Source organism: Saimiri boliviensis, chromosome 14, assembly GCF_048565385.1.
Source record: "Saimiri boliviensis isolate mSaiBol1 chromosome 14, mSaiBol1.pri, whole genome shotgun sequence".
NCBI classification, from domain to species: domain Eukaryota; kingdom Metazoa; phylum Chordata; class Mammalia; order Primates; family Cebidae; genus Saimiri; species Saimiri boliviensis.
The window spans coordinates 94,355,603-94,378,053 of NC_133462.1; the positions used below are offsets into that span (position 1 = coordinate 94,355,603).

The 22,451-nt window shown below is 47.4% G+C and overlaps 1 protein-coding gene and 1 pseudogene across 8 annotated transcripts in view; one reads left to right on the forward strand and one right to left on the reverse strand.

The window, feature by feature from the left end:
* The window catches only part of ZNF496 (zinc finger protein 496), a 48,570-nt gene that overhangs the window by 17,123 nt on the left and 8,996 nt on the right, over positions 1 to 22,451 (reverse strand). For 7 of the 8 annotated variants that reach the window (XR_012513624.1, XR_012513623.1, XM_074385482.1 and 4 more), the window contains 4 exons: positions 21,185 to 21,264; positions 5,832 to 5,964; positions 5,196 to 5,303; positions 4,008 to 4,121 (listed from right to left, as the gene is read on the reverse strand). Coding sequence is in view for 6 of the 8 variants with exons in the window: in XM_074385482.1 (XP_074241583.1) it covers positions 4,008 to 4,121; positions 5,196 to 5,303; positions 5,832 to 5,964; positions 21,185 to 21,264 (435 nt within the window). In the remaining 2 variants the exon portion in view is untranslated. The remainder of the gene's footprint in view (positions 1 to 4,007; positions 4,122 to 5,195; positions 5,304 to 5,831; positions 5,965 to 21,184; positions 21,265 to 22,451) is intronic. The other variant, XM_039464200.2, reaches the window with a different exon arrangement.
* On the forward strand, positions 10,505 to 11,727 carry LOC101033819 (B-cell receptor-associated protein 31 pseudogene; annotated as a pseudogene).

The window sequence follows — 22,451 nt, forward strand, 5'->3', positions numbered from 1 at the left end:
TGGGGGGTGTTGTCCCTGAATTAGCTATCAGGATAAGGTTAGGGAAGACAGAAAAGAGCTATTAGGCCGGCACAGTCGCTCACACCTATAATCCCAGCACTGTGGGAGGTCGAGGTGGGTGGATCACTTGAAGTCAGGAGTTTGAGACCAGCCTGGCCAACATGGTGGAACACTGTCTTTACTAAAAACATAAAAATTGGCCGGGCGTGGTGGCTCAAGCCTGTAATCCCAGCACTTTGGGAGGTCAAGGCAGGCAGATCACGAGGTCAAGAGATCGAGACCATCCTGGCCAACACGGTGAAACCCCATCTCTAGTAAAAATAAAAAAATTAGCTGGGCGTGGTGGCGTGTGCCTGTAATCCCAGCTACTTGGGAGGCTGAGGCAGAAGAATTGCTTGAACCCAGGAGGCGGAGGTTGCAGTGAGCCGAGATAGTGCCACTGCACTCCAGCATGGCGCCTGACAACAGAGGGAGACTCTGTCTCCAAAAAAAAAACCCAACAAAAAAACCCCACAAAAATTAGCCAGGCATGGTGGCACACGCCTGTAATCCCAGCTACTCAGGAGGTTGAGGTAGGAGAATTGCTTGAACCGGGAAGTGGAAGTCACAGTGAGCCAAGATGGCACCACTGTACTCCAGCCTGGGTGACAAAGCAAGATTCTGTCTGAAAAAAAAAAAAAAAGCTATTGGTCTAAGTGCCAGTATGTGCATTAAACCATTTAATCCTTAACAATAACTCTACAAGGCAGCTATAACTATTATCTCTGTTTTACAAATCAAAAATTTAAGACAGAGAAGTGAAATTGCCCAAGGTTTCAGCAGAATTGAGCCCAATGGAGATGGGGACCAGGGCTTGTCGCCACACAGCAAGCAAACGGCCAGGCTGCTGCAAATGTTTGCTGCAGGCAGAGTGGCAGAGGCATCCAGCATGCAGGTGAGTCCGTGACTGACACCTCCACAAGGATGCTCTGTGGGCCGGGAATGAATGACTTCCTGTGAGCTGAGGGGGTTGAGGGGAAAAGCAAGGGAGGCTGGGAAGCTGGATGTGAAAAACCAAAACGATAAAGGCGTCATTAAAAACTATTACATATTCTTGTAAAGTTAGAATGGAGAAGCTTTCTTAAGCAAGACATAAAACCAAAAAGATGACAAATAAGTTTATCTACATTTAAAAACTATAAGAAAACACTTAAGCCAGGCATGATGGCACATGCCCACAGTCTCCTCAGCTACTTGGGAAGCCAAAGCAGGAAGACTGCTTGAGGCCAAGAGTTCAAGACCAGCCTGGGCAACACAGAGACCCCATCTTTAAAAAAACAAAACATTTATATGTTGCAAGAGACAAAGTTTAGGGAAATGGAAGAAACTATGTATAAATGCAGCAGGGGCAAGGGATTCAGACCCATTATTTTCAGTTTCTAAGAATCCACAGAAAAAGCAAACTGTGATTTAGTAATGTGGAGTAAAAGGCATGGGTCTGAAGCCTGACAGCCTGAGTTCAAATCTTTTAAGGAGTCTCACTGTCACCCACCCCGGAGTGCAGTGATGCGACCTCAGTTCTCGGCTCATTGCAACCTCCGACTCCTAGGTTCAAGCAATTCTCCCTGCCTCAGCTTCCTGAGAAGCTGGGATTATAGGCGCCCACCACCACATCTGGCTAACTTTTGTATTTTTTAGTAGAGTTGAGATTTCGTCATGTTGGCTACGCTGGTCTTGAACTCCTGACCTCAGGCAAGCTGCTTGCCTAAGCCTCCCAATGTGCTGGCATTACATGCGTGAACCACCATGTCCAGCCTTTTTTTTTTTTTTTTTTTTGAGACAGAGTCTCACTCTGTCGCTGAGGCTGGAGTGCGTTATGATCTCTGCAGCTTTGACCTCTCGGATTCAAGTTGATTCTCCTGCCTGAGCCTCCTCAGTAGCTGGGACTACAGGTGTGTGCCACCGTGTCTGGCTAATTTTTGTATTTTTGGTAGAGACAGGGTTTTGCCATGTTGGCCAGGCTGGTCTTAAACTCCTAACCTCAGGTGATGTGCCCACATCGGCCTCCCTAAGTGCTGGGATTACAAGCATGAGCCACTGTGCCGGCCTGAGTTCAAATCTTCACTCCGCCACCTACGGCTTGTGAGCACTGGACTCTGGGCAAATGACTTGAGCTCTCGGGTGCCCCACCTTCAATACAGAGACATTATAGTACCCATCTCAGAAGATGCCATGAAGCTACAATGCATGGAATCATGTAAATAAATCACTGAATCCTGGTGCAATGTTTGGAACATTAAAAAAAAAACAAGTGTGAAAATAAACGAATAAGGATAAATGAATACTAACTAGGCAAATTAACAGAGAGGACACAATAAACAAGAAGAGATGCTCCACCTCAGTGGCGGATGCAGTAGCATTGTCTGATTGGTACAGATTGAACATGTGGGAGTGTCCCGCATGAGCATGGATATAAAGAAGCAGGTCTGTCACCAGCTATCCGGGCATCAGCTGGTGGGAAAAGCCTTTTAGGAAGGCGAGCTGGCAAGAGCTAAAACAGTGCCTACTCTTTGAAATCCATCATCTCTCCCCCTTCTCAGGAGCAGCCCTTTGCTTTTGGCTGTTTCATAGTCTGTGTCAGAGTCCAGCAAGAGAAGAATGGTGTTGAAAACTCCTATGCGTAAACGAACACCCATCCACCTTCTAAAAGGATGTTAATGGGGCTGAGAGACACGCTATGAGCAGAAAGCAGCTGGAGAAGATTCAAAGTGCATCACAAACATCCAGCTTACACCTGAACTCCAAGTGGACCCCACATGAATGCATCACCCTTGGCACGCAGAGGTGGGCTTCTTGCAAAACCGGGAGTGGGCATCAATGCTTGCGGAGCAGGATCTCATCCTTTCAGATCTCCCACACTAGAAAATCCCCTTTGTCCACACAGGAAAGGGGGCCAAGCACAAGACGCATGGAGCTGGGTCGGAATGGCACAAATCTTGCCTTCAAAAGCATCACAGGTAGAACAGATCATGTGTGTAGTCAGTCTCCATCGCTGCAGAAAACTACAATGACACATGGATTCGGTAAGAATCAGAGATTTGGGTTTGGTATTCAGAAGAACCTATGGGCTGGGTGCAGTGGCTCACACCTGTAATCCCAGCACTTTGGGAGGCTGAGGCGGGTGGATCACGAGGTCAGGAGTTCAAACCAGCCTGACCAGCATAGTGAAACCCCCCAGTCTCTACTAAAAAGAAACAAAAAAATGAGCCAGGCATGGTAGCACATGCCTGTAAGTCAAGCTACTTGGGAGGCTGAGGTAGGAGAATTGCTTAAACCAGGGAGGCAGAGGTTGCAGCAAGCCAAGATAGCACCACTGCACTCCAGCTTCGGTGACAGAGTAAGACTCTGTCTCAAAAAAAAAAGAAAGAAAGAAAGAAAGAAAGAGACGGCAGCATTGTAGCCTCTGCTTCTGGAGGTGGCCACCTTTACCAAGACGACTCGGTCTACACTGTGGCCATTTCTCTGAAAGCAGGAATGGAACATACACTTTCCAGGAGTCCTGTGAAGCTTCAGCACACCAGAAACCAGCTCTTTAATCCCAATTCCAAGATCCTGTGCCAGGATGCTGGCCATCCGTGCTGAGAGAAGAAAAACACTCACCACATCACCAACAGCACCACAGCAGCACCCTGCTTTGACACACCCTCCCGAGCCCCTGGGAAAGGCAAGGAGGGTGAGCCTGGATTGAAAGTGAGCTGGGGAACAACCCCAGCAAAACAGAATCAGAACAAGCATCTCAGAACACCACGGCAGCGGTCAGCGGGGATCCTGAAGAGTTCAGTTCTCGACTGTTCCATGCTCTCACCACTGCACATTTACACCGCACATGCCACACCTCACACATACACCACGTATGTGCGTGCACGCACACATGCATTCAACACAACCATCCCCCATGCCACACACCAGACACACATGTGCACATACAGACGCACAGGCCACCCCACACCTCCCTGATCCTGCTTTACCTGGGCAGGTGCTCTGAGGTACTGCCATCTGCGGGCAGGCCTGGAACTCTGGCACCTGCAGCTCATCACGTTTTCTTCTTTCTTCTACCTGGAATGGCTGGAGACTTGGAGAGTCTTTCCAGAGGAGGAAATAGAAAAACTGACTTGTCTGGCACCTACAGCACTAACTAAGAGATGCTATCTGAATAAACAGCAGGCTATGAGGGAGTCCCCTGGGCTCCCTCCTGGGGACTGGCTGGGGGTGGACACTCAGTAAGTGTTCGCTGAGTGAATGAACTTGAAGGCAAAATGGGCCAACTCCATGAACATGAGCTCTGAAGCTAGACAGAATCTACGCAGATCTGGGTTCTACTCCACCTACTCTGTGGCCAGAGACAAGTAGCTCCCCCAGCCCGCATTTATTTCCACTTTCTGCAGTGGGTTTTCCACAGTTATCACAACAGGTTCCTGCACACTCTGCACAGCGTGCGCAAACAGCTTGTGCAGAGCCTGTGGGGTAGACGTGGGACACGCCAAGGCTCTGAACGCTTGTTCCAGGTGGGGATGCTGCATCAAAACCCTGTCTGCTTCATGCCAGCTCCAGGTCCCAAACGGAAGGAGGTATAGGGCTGCTGATGATTCTGTGCAAAGCTATTTTCTCCTGAAGGAACAGATGCTTCGAAGCACCATGGCATGGAGGTCATGGGTGCAAGTGTTGGTGACACAGCCTGAAGGAGGGCTGGAAAATGCTGCTGACCCCCAGCACCTCCCTATACATCACAGCACCCCTGTACCAGGCAGATGGAAGGACTGAACAGGTGAGGCACTAGAAAGGGCTGCGCTCAGTGACCAGCTGAAAGGAGACACTTCCTCTGCAACCAGGCTTGTCATGAGTCTCTGACCTCACTCCTAGAGGGGTCACTGTCTTATCAGCACAAACCAGATGTTACTTACAGGCAGAGGAGAAAGACATTCCTATTATTTCCCAGTCCTTGGCAGAGGGAGTACAATCCCAATGCTGGGCAAAGTTAAGATCCCCCATTCTTTCTATGAAAAGTCAGAGACAAGGCAAGACATGCAAGACCCAGACAGTCTGGGGAAATCGAGAAGGCAATCTGGAGCTGCAGAGAAGCCAGGGAGTGGGCTCGCCTCTGCTGCCAGCAACCCTTCACCCTCCTCTGTGCCCTTAGTTCTGGAATCATTACTCACCCAAGTGGGAGACCTGGGGCACTTCTTTCCCCTGGAGATCCTGCAACTCTGGAACGCGCGGCTCATTCTCCTCTCCCTGGGAGAGATCTGGCTGGGCAGCTAGGTCGTCTATTCAAAGAAAAACGCAGGGTGAATGTTTATTAGTAATCTGCTCCTGCAGCAACCAGGACTGGTCCAGAAGAGAGAAGGTGGAGGGATGCCCAACGGGCATGGCACCATCAGGGTGAGAAGTGAAAAGGCCAGAGCAGGCAGCACAGGGGCAGTGGGGGGAACACTTGGTGGGGAGAGCTATGGGCTTGAGGTGTCTCTCTGAGGCTTGTCAGGTGTAAAGCAGACATAAAGGGACGAAAGGGTAAGAGCAATGGACGGAAATGAACATACAGCACATGTTCTATTTGGTTCTGTGTGACAAATAGCCTGGTAAGCCTGATGTGAGATGGCAGGTGATGGTCAACCAGACAAACTGCCTGTAGGCCTGCTCTGTGCAAATGACCTCCCCTCAAGGCTGGGTGTGAACAGAGAGATCTGATGCAACCCCCGCTTCCCTGACCTTATGGGAGGAAGCTGACTCTTACTCAAAGTGAGCCCCCCGCCCAGTTCCCTGGTCTTGAGGTATTGGGGGAAGTCATGTCTTACTTGGAGGCATTGAGACCCCGCAATCCTCCCCAATGATGAACTCTCCGTAGAAGCCAGTCTGGGCAGGATCCAGAAGGGACCAATCCTCTTCAGAGAAGCATAAAATCATGTCCTTGAATGGAGAAACCCGGTTCTGAAACCACAGTAGAACAGGGATGCCTCAGTCCAGGGACAAGCTGGTGTCTTAGTCTTAGTCCATTCAGGCTGTGATAACAAAATACCATAGGACGGGCAGCTTATACAAAACAGAAATCTGTTTCTCGCAGTTCTGGAGGCTGGAATTCCAAGATCCAGGCACCAGAAGGTGGGGTGTCTGGTGAGGGCCTACTTCTTGGTTCAGAGACAGGCACCTTTTGTGTCGTCACATGATGGAAACGGCAGGGGAGTTCTCTGGGGCCTCTTTCATGAGGGCACTAATCCCACTTATGACGGCTTTGCCCTTTTCACCTGATCACCTCCCCAAAAGGCTCCATTTCCTAATACCATCATCTGGGGATTACAATTTCAACACAAACTTTGGGGAGATATAAACACTCAAACCATAGCATTCTGCCCCGGTTCCCCTAGATTCATATCCTTCTGACAGGCAAAACAAATTCATTTCATCCCAATAACCCCTGAAGTCTTAATTCATTCCAGCATCAACTCAAAAGTCCGAAGTTCAACATCTCATCTAAATAACATCTCAGGCCGGGCGCAGCGGATCACGCCTGTCATCCCAGCACTCTGGGAGGCCGAGGCGGGTGGATCGCGAGGTCAAGAGATTGAGACCATCCTGGTCAACATGGTGAAACCCCGTCTCTACTAAAAATACAAAAAATTAGCTGGGCATGGTGGCACGTGCCTGTAATCCCAGCTACTCAGGAGGCTGAGGCAGGAGAATTGCCTGAACCCAGGAGGCGGAGGTTGCGGTGAGCCAAGATCGCGCCATTGCACTCCAGCCTGGGTAACAAGAGCGAAATTCCGTCAAAAATAAATAAATAAATCAATAAATAACATCTAATTCAGTTATGGGTGAGACTCAAGGCACAATTCTACCTGAGACAAATTTCTCTCCAGTTGCGAACCTGTGAAATCAAACAAGTTATGTGCCTTCAAAATATAGTGGTGAGGCTGGGCGCAGTGGCTCACATCTGTAATTCCGGCACTTTGGGAGGCCGAGGGCAGGCAGATCATCTGGGGTCAGGAGTTTGAGACCAGCGTGGCCAAGATGGTGAAACCTCATCTCTACCAAAAATAGAAAAATTAGCTGGGTGTGGTGGTGGGTGCCTGTAATCCCAGCTACTGCAGGAGAATAGCTTGAACCCCAGGGACTGGAGGTTGCAGTGAGCTGAGATTGCACCACTGCACTCCAGCCTGGGCAACAGACCGAGACTCTGTCTCAAAAAAAAAAAAAAAAGCTGAGGATTTCAAATCTCCTCTTTTCTTTTGGAGTCTCTCCAGAATCACCTGTAACAGTCTGTTCATGGACTGGGTGCAATGGCTCATGCCTGTAATCCCAGCACTCTGGGAGGCCAAGGCTGGCAGATGACCTGAGGTCAGGAGTTTGAGACCAGTGTAGCTAACGTGGCATAACTCTGTCTCCACTAAAAATACAGAAATGTGGTGGTGCATGCTTGTAATTCCAGCTACTCAGGAGGTGGAAGCAGGAGACTCACTTGAGCCCAGGAGGCAGAGGCTGCAGTGAACAGAGATTGCGTCACTGCACTCCAGCCTGGGCGACAGAGCAGGACTCCATCTCAAAAGCTAAAATAAAAAAGTTGTCTGTTCAAGGCAAAACAGGGTTTTCTACCCTGCACTTCAAAACCCTTCCAGCCTCTACCCATTACCTAATTCCCAAGCTTCTTCCACGTTGTAGGTATTTGTCAGAGTAGCACCCCAAATTATTGGTGTCAATTTTCTGTCTTAATCCATTTGGGCTGCTATAACCGAATACTGCAGACTGGGACTCGTAAACAACAAACATGTGTCTTACAGTTCTGGAGGCCGGGAAGTCCCCAGCTGATAGCAGCAGGGTCAGGTTCTGGTGAGGGCTCACTTTCTCGCTCCACAGATGGCCATCATTTCATTGTGTTCCCACATGGTGGAAGGGGCAGGGCCGCTCTCTGAGGCCTCCTTGATAAAGGCACCAATCCATTTATGAGGGATTTGTCCTTCTAACCTGATCATCTCCCTAATGTCCTACCTCTTAATGCCAGCAGCTTGGGGGCTAGCATTTCAACATGGGAAATTTGTGCGAAGGAGAACACAAAAACATTCAGACCACAGCACTAGGGGAGTGGGGCATGGAGCCCACAGCAACATGTACAGATAGGAGAGGAGAAAGGAGACAGACTACCCCAGGTGCAGGCTCCAGGACACACTCTGCTTTGTAATTTCCGCTTTTGGGTCCACCTCACCCTATCTTGTTAGGCAGAATCCAATGGTAGCTGCCTCGCTGGGTGGCCACGGATGTGCAAAAATAGGCCTTCCTACTTAGAGCTGGGGTAGCTGCACATCCACCCCCGTGGTGGGCTGCTGGGCAATGTCCATGAAGGTACCAGCATGCTCACCCTTCAATGCAGAGATTTTAAAGCGTACCAGATTGCTACCAAGCGCAGGATGTCTGGGAGGTCAGGTTAGCTGCTTCTCAGGAGGGACGTGGACTCTGGGGTTGGGTGTGGCAGGGAGATATTTTTCATATACTTTAAATCATGGACCATGTGGATGTGTCAAAATCTAATTTCTATTTTTATCTTTACCTTGTTTTACACAGGGTCTTGCTGTGTTGCCCAGGCTGGACTGCAGTGGCACAGTCACAGCTCACTGCAGCTTCAATCTCCTGGGCTCGAGCAATCCTCCTGCTCAGCCTCCCAAGTAGCTGGGACTACATGTGTGAGCCACCACGCCTGGCTAATTTTTTAATTTTTTGTAGAGATGGGGTCTTGCTGTTACCCAAGCTGGTCTCAAACGCTTGGGCTCAAGCACTTTTCCAACCTCAGCCTCCCACAGTGCTGGGATTACCAATGTGAGCCATGTCTGGCCTAATTTTCATTTTTAAAATGATGGTATATCCATATAATACTAGGGAACCAGGAAAATAAGGCAGTCCTTTAAATAATTGGCAAGGACCACAAAATAAAATTTTTGCAGAAAAAAGAAAAGTAACTCATAGGACTTTTTTTTTTTTTTTTTTTTTTAGACGGAGTTTCGCTCTTGTTACCCAGGCTGGAGTGCAATGGCGCGATCTCGGCTCACCGCAACCTCCGCCTCCTGGGTTCAGGCAATTCTCCTGCCTCAGCCTCCCGAGTAGCTGGGATTACAGGCACGTGCCACCATGCCCAGCTAATGTTTTGTATTTTTAGTAGAGACGGAGTTTCACCATGTTGACCAGGATGGTCTCGATCTCTTGACCTCGTGATCCACCTGCCTCGGCCTCCCAAAGTGCTGGGATTACCGGCTTGAGCCACCGCGCCCGGCTCAGAATAATTTTTAAAACCTATCTTGCATCTGCCTACCTTTCTGGAAAACTACCAGTTACTGTCAGATGGTTTCCCTGGGTGTTGGGGCCAGGAACCCACAACAGGGCTGGGAAGGAATGATTTTCTTTTCTTCTTTCGAGACATGCTCTTGCTCTGTCGCTCAGGCTGAAGTGCAGTGGTACAATCTTGGGTCACTGCAACCTCTGTTTTCCAAGTTCAAACGATTTTTGTGCCTCAGTCCCCTGAGTAGCTGAGACTATAGCCATTCACCACCATGACCAGCTCCTTTTTTTTTGTATTTTTAGTAGAGATGGGGTTTCACTATGTTGGCAGGCTGGTCGGGAGCTCCTGAGCTCAAGTGTTTCCACCACCTTGGCCTCACCTCTGGAATCATTATACATAAATTGCCCACGTGTCCCAGTGATCAGAGCTGACATGACCCATGCAGGACACGCCACCTTCAATGCCTCTAGACGTGCTGCACTGGGGAGTGCACAAGCCAGTGTGGTTCTCCTGCAGAATGTGTGCCTGAGTGTCACTGTGAGTCAAAGCCCACCTGAGGGAAGGAAACTATATCACCCCTCACGACATCCTACTCTTCAGAACTATCCACAGCATGACTAACATTGAGAACCCAAGGAGGAAGTGTTAGAGAGTGTTAAGAGATGGAACAACGAAATGAGAAGCAACGCTGCTGGGTCATGACTGTTTCAGCGTTAAATTTCTACTACGTGATAATTGTATTGTGGTTATTTAAGAGACTGTCCTTGTGTTTAGGAAATACGCTCCTTTGGCCTGAATAAGGGGGCACAAACGTCTGCATCTAACTGAAGATGTGGGGACAAACAGAATGAGGGGATGGGGGAGGTAAGAAAAAGGGAGAGAAGGCCAGGCGCGGTGGCTCACACCTGTAATCCCAGCACTTTGGGAGGCCGAGGCAGGCGGATCATGAGGTCAAGAGATTGAGACCGTCCTGACCAACATGGTGAAATCCCGTCTCTACGAAAAATTCAAAAAATTAGCTGGACATGGTGGCCGTGCCTGTAATCCCAGCTACATGGGAGGCTGAGACAGGAGGTGGAGGTTGCGGTGAGCCAAGAATGTGCCACTGCACTCCAGCCTGGGCAACAAGAGCAAAACTCCGTCTCAAAAAAAAAAAAAAAAAAAAAAAAAAGGGGCAGGGTGGCTTCCGGTTTCCAGCCGCAGGGAAACAAGCTCACATGCCCCTGTGGGGAACCTTCTAGCAACAGGATGAGTCTGCAGCAGACTGCAGCTGCCACCTTCCTCTATGCGGAGGTCTTTATTGTGTTGCTTTTCTGCATTCCTTTCATTTCTCCTAAAAGATGGCAGAAAACGTTCAAGTCCCAGCTGGTGGAGTTGGTAGCATCCTATGGCAACACCTTCTTTGTGGTTCTCATTGCCATCCTTGTGCTGTTGGTCATCGATGCCGTGCGCGAGATTCAAAAGTACGATGATGTGACCGAAAAGGTGAACGTCCAGAACAATCCTGGGGCCAGGGAACACGTCCACATGAAGATTTTCCGTGCCCAGAGGAATCTGGGCCTTTTCCTTGCTGTTGTCCTTCCTGTTTAGACGCCTGGTGACTCTCATCTCATGGCAGGCCACACTGCTGGCCTCCAATGAAGCCTTTAAAAGGCAGGCGGAGAGCACTGTGAGGCAGCCAGGAAGTACCTGGAGGAGAATGAGCAGCTCAGGAAGGGAGCCACTGTGAATGGAGGCAAGCTGGATGTCGGGAATGCCGAGGTGAAGCTGGAGGAAGAGAACAGGAGCCTGAAGGCTGACCTGCAGAAGCTAACGGACAAGCTGGCCAGCACTAAGCAAAAACGAGAGAAAGCTGAAAACCAGGCTCTGGCCATGCAGAAGCAGTCCGAGGGTCTCACCAAGGAGTACGACCGGCTGCTGGAGGAGCACGCCAAGCTGCAGGCTGCAGTAGATGGTCCCACGGACAAGGAGGAGGAGTAAGGGCCTCCCTCCTCCCCTGCCTGCAGCCGGCTTCCACCTGGCACGTGCCTGCTGCTTCCTGAGAGCCGGGCCTCTCCCTCTGGTACTTCTGTTCGTGCTCTTCTGCTTCCCCCAGTCCCTTCCGCAGCGCATAGTTCGTCATCTCGGCCCCCGTCCACACTCTCCCAGCACACCACAGGGGACCTGATTGCTACAGGTTCAGAATGCGTTTGCTGTCATCCTGCTTGGCCTGGCCAGGCCTGGCGGCCCTAGCTTCCACGCCTGAGCGTGGAGGGCACGAGTTAACTGCAGTCTGGCTTGCGGTGGGGCTGGCTTCCCGTAGATTTGAACGCCCTTTTTGTTTTGCCCTCTGGGTGTTTTCTTTGGTCCCGAAGGAGGGCGGGTGAAGTACGTGGACTGGAGTTTCTCTTGAGGGCAATAAAAATTGTTACGGTGAGGAAAAAAAAAAAAAAGAGGAGAGAATGGGGGAAAGTGAAGTAAAGGGTATTTGGAAGTCTCTGTACTATTCTTGCTATCTTCCCTAACTTTAAAATTAATTCCAAACAAAAAGTTTAAAATAAAAATAAGGAGAATACCTCAAAAATTCTAAATCTGAATCAGGGTTTTTGAACAAGGACTCTTGCCTGTACAAATGAATCACCCAGGCATCTTGGTAAAAATTCTGACTCAGTAGGTCCAGGGATGAAGCCTTAGTCAGAGGCTGTATCTGAATGAGCCCCTAAGTGGATCTGCGGCTAGGAAGAGGTCAGTGTGAAAAAGCCTGTCTTCCCAGGCTGTTCTGCGGCATGCAAAACAGGCCTCAAGAAGCCACGGGACTTCCTTACAAGGACTTGTGGGAGACAACTTGATATTTGTTCTTAAATGGGGAAAAAAATGGTAATTGCCAGGCTGACAAAAATATAAAAGAATCCAGCACTCTGACAAGACTTCAGGGAAGGGGTGTGTGTGTGCAGTGGGGGTTCCGAGGGAAAAACTGAGAGAGTACATTAACAGCAGATTTGGCTGCTTTTTTTTTGAGCCTTGGTTAGGTGTTTGAGAGTCTACTTGCTATAGTTTGAATGTGTCCCTCAAATTTCATGTGTCAGAAACTTAATCCCCAATGTGGCAGTATTGAAAGGTATGACCTTTAAGAGGTGATTAATGGGTTATCATGGGAGTGGAACTGGTGGCTTTGTAAGAGGAGGAAGAGAGACTCGATTAAGCATGTCAGGACACTCAGCCCCCTCGCTGTGTGCACCGACCTCGGGACACCACAGAGCCCCCACCAGCACAAAGACTCTCACTGGATGGAGCCCATCCCCCTGAATCTTCTCAGCCTCTGTAACGATGAGAAGTAAATTTATTTTCTTTATAAATTACCATTTCAGGTATTCTGTTATAAGCAACAGAAGACTGACTAGACAGTCATGGTATCACAGAAGCAAACCCAAGTCCAGGGGCCAGGTGGGTAGACAGACAATACTCCAGTCACCAACAGAATCCGATAGGCCTGTTTTGCAGGATACCCAGAGAGCTTTTAGAACCATACAGACAAATGCTTCCATGTTGGGGAGAAGCATAAAAACAGGACACTGATCTACAGCAGGATCCTAATGAGGCACAAGAAATGGCAGAGAAAAATCTAGAAGGAAGTTCACTAGGTCATTCATTCGGAGTCTTCTCACATAACCGGGAATGAGTGGTATCTTTTCACTTCCTAAAATTTGTAAATTTTTAACATGAGAAGGGATGGGGAAAATAGATAAACATGTCTATTTAAGATTAAATCTTGGCCGGGCGCGGTGGCTCAAGCCTGTAATCCCAGCACTTTGGGAGGCCGAGGCGGGTGGATCACGAGGTCGAGAGATCGAGACCATCCTGGTCAACATGGTGAAACCCCGTCTCTACTAAAAATACTAAAAATTAGCTGGGCATGGTGGCGTGTGCCTGTAATCCCAGCTACTCAGGAGGCTGAGGCAGGAGAATTGCCTGAATCCAGGAGGCGGAGGTTGCGGTGAGCCGAGATCGCGCCATTGCACTCCAGCCTGGGCAACAAGAGCGAAACTCCGTCTCAAAAAAAAAAAAAAAAAAAAAAAAAAAGATTAAATCTTCAGAGGAGAGTTTTCTTTTTTTTTTTTTTTTGAGATGGAGTTTCACTCTTGTTACCCAGGCTGGAGTGCAATGGCGCGATCTCAGCTCACGGCAACCTCCGCCTCCTGGGTTCAGGCAATTCTCCTGCCTCAGCCTCCCGAGTAGCTGGGATTACAGGCACACGCCACCATGCCCAGCTAATTTTTTGTATTTTTAGTAGAGACGGGGTTTCACCATGTTGACCAGGATGGTCTCGATCTCTCGACCTCGTGATCCACCCGCCTCGGCCTCCCAAAGTGCTGGGATTACAAGCTTGAGCCACCGCGCCCGGCCCAGAGGAGAGTTTTCTAATTCCTCCCACTAAATACAAATAAAAGCCCTGCACACTGCACATCAAATGAGCACAGGAAGGCTCTGAAAGGCAGAGAGAGGGTGGCGGAATGGCCAGGGACCCTGGAACAACATGCTAAGTTCACCAGTTCTTCTTTCCACCACGTATTTCCCCGACTTGATGCCAAAGGAGCCAGCTACCCAGAAATGCCCATGGGCACAGACCAAAAAAACAAGCCCCCACAAAAGCCTGCTCTCACAGCCACTGGACCTGGAAAGGGGCAGCCCAGCAAAACAGATAGTAACTGCTCTACTCCACACCGCAGAAGAAAACTGCCCTTTCTTACCAACACCAGCAGAGAACGAGTGGGAACCCCAGACTTTCACCCTCATCAGGGCACAATGAGGTGCCTTCACACCCCTGCTGGGGTGGTCTCAGAGAAGGCCAAGTAGGGAGGTGGGACCTCCATCCCTGCTGGCTGAAGCCCCCCCTGCCAACTCACCAGTAGAGACCATGTAGGGAGCTAACTCCCACTCCGACTCAGGTGTATGAGGAGCACGCCCATTTTGGTGCCAGTGGAGATCACAGAGGGAACCTGATGTTCCCTCACCGGGTAATAACACGTGGTGCACCACCTGCCCTTTGCTTGCTGCAGCAATGTCAAAACAACACAACCAACCAACCAACCAAAGCCTGCTACACTGAAGTTAAGGTCCAGAATCTTATAACATAAAAATGTGCAGGCAGAAACTCACTCACCAAGAATTGGAAAGATCTGAAACCAAATGAAAAAAGATAACCAACAGATGCCAGCCCTCATAGGTCAGAACTATCTGACAAAGAAGCTGTGATAAAATGCTTCAGTGAACAATTATAAGCAAACTCAAAACAACGAAAATACAGAAAGTGTCTGGAAAGACAGAGAACGTCTCAGCAAAGAAACAGAAAACAACTGGAAATGTGAACAGTACAAACCACAATATGAAATAAGGAGCTCAGTGAATAGGCTCAGCTGAGGAGGCGACAGAAGAAAGACTCAGTCGACTTGAAGACGGAAAAGTAAAGTTATCCAATCTGAACAACAGAGAGAATACTGGCTGAAAAAAAGGAGCAGTCTCAGGTACCTTTATAAATTAAAGTTTCTAACAAGAGATCTAAAACCTGTGTCTTTAGCACCCTGGAAAGGAGAAAGGAAGAGGGACTAAAAAAGTACTCGAAAAATCTAGACTCAAGACTCAAGACTTCCCAAACTTGGAAGGAGACATAATCTAGAAATTTAAGAAGCTGAGCAAACTCTAAACAGGTTAATCTAAAGAAATCCATACCAAGACACAGTGCAATTTAACTTCTGAAAACCAAAGACAAAAGAAGAAAAAATCTTAAAGGCAGCCAGAGTAAAACAATACCTTCCTTACAGGGAAAAATTTTGAAAGAGCACAATTCTCATCAGAAACCATGGAGGCCAGGAGGTAACATTATGTTTTTCAAATGCTGAAAGAAAACTGTCAACGGTGAATCTTTTATTTGGTGAAAACATCCTTCAGAAATGATGGGGAAATGAAGATCTACTAAGATCAGGAAAAAATAAGTAAGTCCATCACCAGCAGAGCTATCATAAAAGAATGGCTAAGGAAATAGCGCAAACAAAAAGAAGGAACCTTGGAACAGAAGAAGAAAGAAAACAGTAAGCCGAAATATGGGTAACAAATAGGTTTTCTTTTTCCTTTTGAGTTTTCTAAGTAATGTCTGACAGCTGAAGCACAAATTACAACATTGTACGATGTAGTTCTAAATGTATGTAGAGGAAATACTTAAGACAACTGAATTATAATAGGGGAAGAAGGGTGAAGGTACGTAAAAGGAGATGCATTCTATTTCTTTCTTTCGCTTTTTTTTTTTGAGATGGGGTCTCACTCTGTCACCCAGGTTGGAGTGCAGTGACGCAATCACAGCTCACTGTGCAGCCACGACTTCACGACTTCTTGGGCTCAAGTAATCTTCCCATCTTGGCCTCTCAAAGTGCTGGGATTACAGGCATGAGCCATGGCGCCTGACCAAAGGAAATAAGTTTCTGTACTTCACTCAAACTGATAAAATGACACCCAATAGATATGATAAGTTATGCATATATAATGCAATACTTAGAATAACCACTAAAAAAATACATACACTTGGCCAGGCACGGTGGCTGAAGCTTGTAATCCCAGCACTTTGGGAGGCCGAGGCGGGTGGATCACGAGGTCGAGAGATCGAGACCATCCTGGTCAACATGGTGAAACCCCGTCTCTACTAAAAATACAAAAATCAGCTGGGCATGGTGGCGCGTGCCTGTAATCCCAGCTACTCAGGAGGCTGAGGCAGGAGAATTGCTTGAACCCAGAAGACGGAGGTTGCGGTGAGCCAAGATCGCACCATTGCACTCCAGCCTGGGTAACAAGAGCGAGACTCCGTCTCAAAAAAAAAAAAAAAAAAAAAATTGAAATCATAGTGTGTCCTCTGATTACCATAGAATCAAACTAGGTAGGTTTGACTGATACCTATGAAACTAGATATCGGTAACAGAAAAATAACAGGAAAGTCTGCACATCCTTGGAAATTAAACACCACCTTTCTAAAAAATTCTTGAGTCAAAGAGGAAGGCACAATGGAAATTTTAAAACACACTGAAACGAATAAAAATTCATTTCACTACTCAGGAGGCTGAAGGTATCACTTGGGCCCAGGAGGTGGAGGCTGCAGTGAGCCAAGACTGCACCATTGCACTCCAGCCTGGGTGACAGAGCGAGACACTGTCTCAAAAACAAAACAAAACAGTTTAAATCTAACAAATCATGTACGGAAACTGTATGCAGACAACTACGTAACACCGATAAAAGAACCTGAATAAATAAATAAATGAAGAGGAATACCACACTCGCAGATAGAAATTCACATTTACTATCAAGACGCCAATGACCCCCAAATTTATACAGGTTTAATGAAACTCCTATCAAAATCTCAGCAAGACTTTTCATAGATACAAACAAGATTATTCTAAAATTCATACAGAAAGGCAAAGGGACTAAAATAGCTAAGATAATTTTGGAGAATAATAAAATGGTAAGAGTCATTGAGCACAATTTTAAGACTTACTATATAGTTACAGTACTCAGAACTGTATAATATTAGTGGAGGGAGAGACATAAAAATCAATGGATCATAATAGAGAATCCAAGAATAGACTTAAACAAACATGCCCAATTGATGAAAGTGAAAAAGCAGGCTGGGCATGGAAGCACCTGTAATCCCAGCACTTTTGAGAGGCTGAGGTGGGAGGATTGCTTGAGCCCAGGAATTCAAGACCAGCCTGGGCAACATAGCAAGACCCAGTCTCACAAAAAAACCAAAACATTAGCCAGGTATGCTGGCACACATCTGTAGTACCGACTACTTGGAAGGCCAAGGCAGGAGAACTGCTTGAGCCCAGGAGGTTTAGGCGGCAAGGCTGACGTGCACCATTGCACTTCGGCTTGGGAGACAGAGCAAGATCATGTTTCAAAAAAAAAAAGGATGGCCGGGCGCGGTGGCTCACACCTGTAATCCCAGCACTTTGGGAGGCCGAGGCGGGTGGATCACGAGGTCAAGAGATCGAGACCATCCTGGTCAACATGGTGAAACCCCGTCTCTACTAAAAATACAAAACATTAGCTGGGCATGGTGGCACATGCCTGTAATCCCAGCTACTCGGGAGGCTGAGGCAGGAGAATTGCCTGAACCCAGGAGGCGGAGGTTGCGGTGAGCCGAGATCGCGCCATTGCACTCCAGCCTGGGTAACAAGAGCGAAACTCCGTCTCAAAAAAAAAAAAAAAAAAAAAAAAAAAGGAAAGAATGGTGAAAAAGCAATTTGAGGAAAGATAACCTTTCCAAGCAACGTACTGGAACCCTGGCAACTCACATCTACTGGTAAAACACATACCTCAATCTAAGTCGCACGTCATATATAAAAATTATAGATCAGGGCTGAAAAGCAAATGGATTACAGATAATGGACCTAAATGTAAAGTGTATAATTACAATTTTTAGAAGAAAACAGAGGAAAAAAATCTTGCAATCTGGATTAAGCAAAGAGAGTTTAGACTTTACGCCAAAAACCCAATCCTTAAAAGAAAAAATGACAAATTAGACTTAATCCAAATTTTAAATTTTTGCTCTGCTAATGACCCCATTAAGGGGATAGAAAGACAAACTACATGAATTACGGTGATTACCAGATGCTGGGAAGCGACGATGGGGTGAAGAGAGGTTGGTTAATGGGAAGAAATATACAGTTAGATAGAAGCAGATAGAAGACATAAGCTCTACTGTTCAATAGCACAATAGAAAGTCTACAGTTAACAAAAATTTACCGTATACTTCAAAACAGAAGAGAAGATGTGGAATGTACCAACATGAAGACATGATAAATGAGGTGATCAATATTCTAATTACCCTGATTTGACAATTACACATTGTGTGCTTATATCAAAATAACACATGCACCCCATAAATATGTACCACTACTATATATAGATTAAAAATTTTCAAATACTGGCCAGGCACGGTGGCTTATGCCTGTAATCCCAGCACTTTGGGAGGCCGAGGCGGGTGGATCACAAGGTCAAGAGATCGAGACCATCTTGGTCAACATGGTGAAACCCCGTCTCTACTAAAAATACAAAAAATTAGCTGGGCGTGGTGGCGCGTGCCTGTAATCCCAGCTACTCAGGAGGCTGAGGCAGGAGAATTGCCTGAACCCAGGAGGCGGAGGTTGCGGTGAGCCGAGATTGCGCCATTGCACTCCAGCCTGGGTAACGAGAACGAAACTCTGTCTCAGGAAAAAAAAAAAAAGAAAGAAAAAATGTGATATATACATATGTGGAGTATTATTCAACCTTAAAAAGGAAGGAAATTCTGACACATACTACAACATAGATGAACCTGAGAACAGTATGTTGAGTGAAATAAACCAGTCATAAAGAGGCAAACACTGCTTAATTCCACTTATATGAGGTATTTATAGTCATATTAATAGGGACTAAAAGTAGAATGGAGGTTGCCAGTTGTTGAGGGGAAGGGTCAATCGTGAGTTATTATTTAATATATAAGGAATAGGCCGGGCGCGGTGGCTCAAGCCTGTAATCCCAGCACTTTGGGAGGCCGAGGCGGGTGGATCACAAGGTCGAGAGATCGAGACCAACCTGGTCAACATGGTGAAACCCCGTCTCTACTAAAAATACAAAAGATTAGCTGGGCATGGTGGCGCGTGCCTATAATCCCAGCTACTCAGGAGGCTGAGGCAGGAGTATTGCCTGAACCCAGGAGGCGGAGGTTGCGGTGAGCCGAGATCGCGCCATTGCACTCCAGCCTGGGTAACAAGAGTGAAACTCTATCTCAAAAAAAAAAATAAATAAATAAAAATTTAAAAAAAATAAAATAAATACATATAAAAAAAATATATATATATATATAAGGAATTACAGTTTGGGAAGATGAAAAAGTTCTACAGATTGGATGTACAACAATGTAATTGTACTTAACACCACTGAACTTCATACTTAAAGCTGTAAGTGTTTTACCACAATTAAAAATAAAAATTAAAAACATTTACAAACAAGACATTCATAATGGTGACTTTTAGTGCACTGGGCAGAAACTATCAGAGTAAGAAAACAGCACTGACTTATCGAAATCTCTGTACTGTGCTCGCCATGGCATTTACTAGGTACTACAGAATTGAAAGCTGAAGACCAAACCTCATTAGGTACTGAATTAACAGCATGCCCTTGTGTTATTCTGGTTAAAGCTACCAACGTTTAATAAGAAATACCAGCAGGCCGGGCGCGGTGGCTCAAGCCTGTAATCCCAGCACTTTGGGAGGCCAAGGCGGGTGGATCACAAGGTCAAGAGATCGAGACCATCCTGGTCAACTTGGTGAAACCCCATCTCTACTAAAAATACAAAAAATTAGCTGGACATGGTGGCACGTGCCTGTAATCCCAGCTACTCAGGAGGCTGAGACAGGAGAATTGCCTGAACCCAGGAGGCGGAGGTTGCGGTGAGCCGAGATCGTGCCATTGCACTCCAGCCTGGGTAACAAGAGCGAAACTCCGTCTCAAAAAAAAAAAAAAAAAAAAAAAAAAAAATAAGAAATACCAGTTTTAGCTCCTTTGTGTTTGGGAATGGTCACAGTATGCAGTAGATGCTGACATGTATGTGTTGAGCATCAGAGTACAAGGGTGTGTGCCACAACTCTGGTGGGGCAAAAGCAAGTTATGGAACTGGGTAACCTGGCTAACTCGTTCCCATCCTTGGCCTTCCTTCTCCAAGTTCAAAGTCATGTCAGCCGGGCACAGTGGCTCATGCCTGTAATCCCAACACTTAGGGAAGCTGAGGCAGGAGGATCACTTGAGGTCAGGAATTTGAGAGTAGCCTGGGCAACATAGTGAGATCCTGTCTCTACAAAAAATTACAAAACTTAGCTAGGTGTAGTGTCATGTACCTGTAGTCCCAGCTGCTCAGGAGACCGAAGTGGGAGGATCGCTTGTGCTCAGGAGTTTGAGGCTACAGTGAGCAATGATTGCGCCACTGCACTGAAGTTTAGGTGACAATGCAAGACCCTATCTCTAAAAATGAAATAAGATAAAGTCATGTCGAATGAACTGTGCAGAAAGCAAAGTGCTCAGCTTCTTACATTCTGCTGAGACACGATCATAGCGTGTCTACTGTTTTTCAGTTTTCTTTCTATTGGGTGAGGAGTAACTAAACAAAAGCAGGAAACACACCTCCTGTTCCCATGTGAGGGGATGATGTTGCCAGAACTAAGTGTCATGCCGGCCAGCGGAAAGTGTCAGGAGGGAAAATGAAGGCGGTACTGCCAGAGAGCACAGCCAAAGGCGGCAACTGGGCTGGAAAGAGGTGCGCAGGATCCCCTGCGGGCCCAGCCCCCAGCCCGGACTCTGACTCCTCAGAGCACCTGAATAAGCAAGTGTTAGACGAAAACACAAACAAGAACATCTGAGGGAATTCTGGAATGACTCGTCACATAGATCTGTAGCAGGACTGAAATCACCTGTGCTTTCTCCCCTCCACTTCCTGGTATTTCTAACATATAACTAACTATTAAATTTTTTGAAAAATTCTCTGAAAAATAAAAGAACAGAGAGACCTCCTTTTTCACAAGAGGGGAGCTTAGACATGCGGAGAGGCCCATCCGTGGGAACTCATGGGCCTTTGCTTCCTGCTGCTGTCTGCACAAAGCTTCCTGAAGGTGCCCTGATGACAGTCAACCCAGTGAGCGGCTGGGACTAGAAGAGCCGGTGGAGAAACAGGGTGTCTCTTAAGGCCACACTCTGTCTATTTTAGCTTTTCTGGGCTGGGACTGAACATCCGGTGCGGCAGTTGGAAGCTGGCTGGGGTCCTAGGAAAGCTGCCCTGTAGCCTACAGAGAGGTAAATACGGGACTTTCAAGGACTCCTGTAGAAATCACTCACCGGGGGTAGCTGCAGGGTGGTCACCACCTGCTGGGTGTCCCGTACATTCTCTTCCTGAAGAAGGAAAGCATCTTGCAGAACTGAAAGAAATCAGAAAAGGGTGTCCCAAAGGGGGCCAGGGCCAGGCCTAGTGCCACCGCCTGAGCTTCCTGGGGCTCTTCATTTCAGTTGTGGTAGCCAAGAAAAACACAAGAGAGGCACCAAGAGGGAGCTATTTCATGGTGCTTTTCATAAAACCCCAGGCTCTGTTCTTACCTGTAAAATGAGGATTACAAAATGATGTACACAAAAAGCACTCTGTAGCTACTAAGATTGCTGCGTCTTTGTTTTCAGATATAATAAAGGGCGCTATAACAGAGTGTGCCTGGCTGAGTTCATGAAAGCACGGTCAATTATATTAACTCTTTCACTTCGGGTTAAGTACTCAGACCTCAGCATTGTTATCCAAAATATGGGAAAATAAAGGTTAAAACTCTACAGAGTTCAACCGTGGGAAGTGATGCATGCCTGTAATCTTAGCTGATCCTATTCTGGGAACTAAGGTGGGAGAATCACTTGAGCCCAGGAGTTCCAGACCAGCAAGGACAACACAGAGAGTATTTTTCTCTTAAAAAGAAAAAGAGCCGCCGGGCGCTGTGGCTCAAGCCTGTAATCCCAGCACTTTGGGAGGCCGAGGCGGGTGGATCACGAGGTTGAGAGTTTGAGACCATCCTGGTCAACATTGTGAAACCCCGTCTCTACTAAAAATACAAAAAATCAGCTGGGCATGGTGGCACGTGCCTGTAATCCCAGCTACTCGGGAGGCTGAGGCAGGAGAATTGCCTGAACCCAGGAGGCGGAGGTTGCGATGAGCCGAGATCGTGCCATTGCACTCCAGCCTGGGTAACAAGAGTGAAACTCCGTCTCGAAAAGAAAAAAAAAAAGAGCCGGGCGCGGTGGCTCAAGCCTGTAATCCCAGCACTTTGGGAGGCCGAGGCGGGTGGATCACAAGGTCGAGAGATTGAGACCATCCTGGTCAACATTGTGAAACCCCGTTTCTACTAAAAATACAAAAAATAGCTGGGTATGGTGGAGCATGCCTGTAATCCCAGCTACTCGGGAGGCTGAGGCAGGAGAATTGCCTGAACCCAGGAGGCGGAGGTTGCGGTGAGCCGAGATCGTGCCATTGCACTCCAGCCTGGGTAACAAGAGCGAAACTCCGTCTCAAAAAAAAAAAAAGAAAGAAAAAGAAGGCCGGGTGCTGTGGCTCAAGCCTGTAATCCCAGCA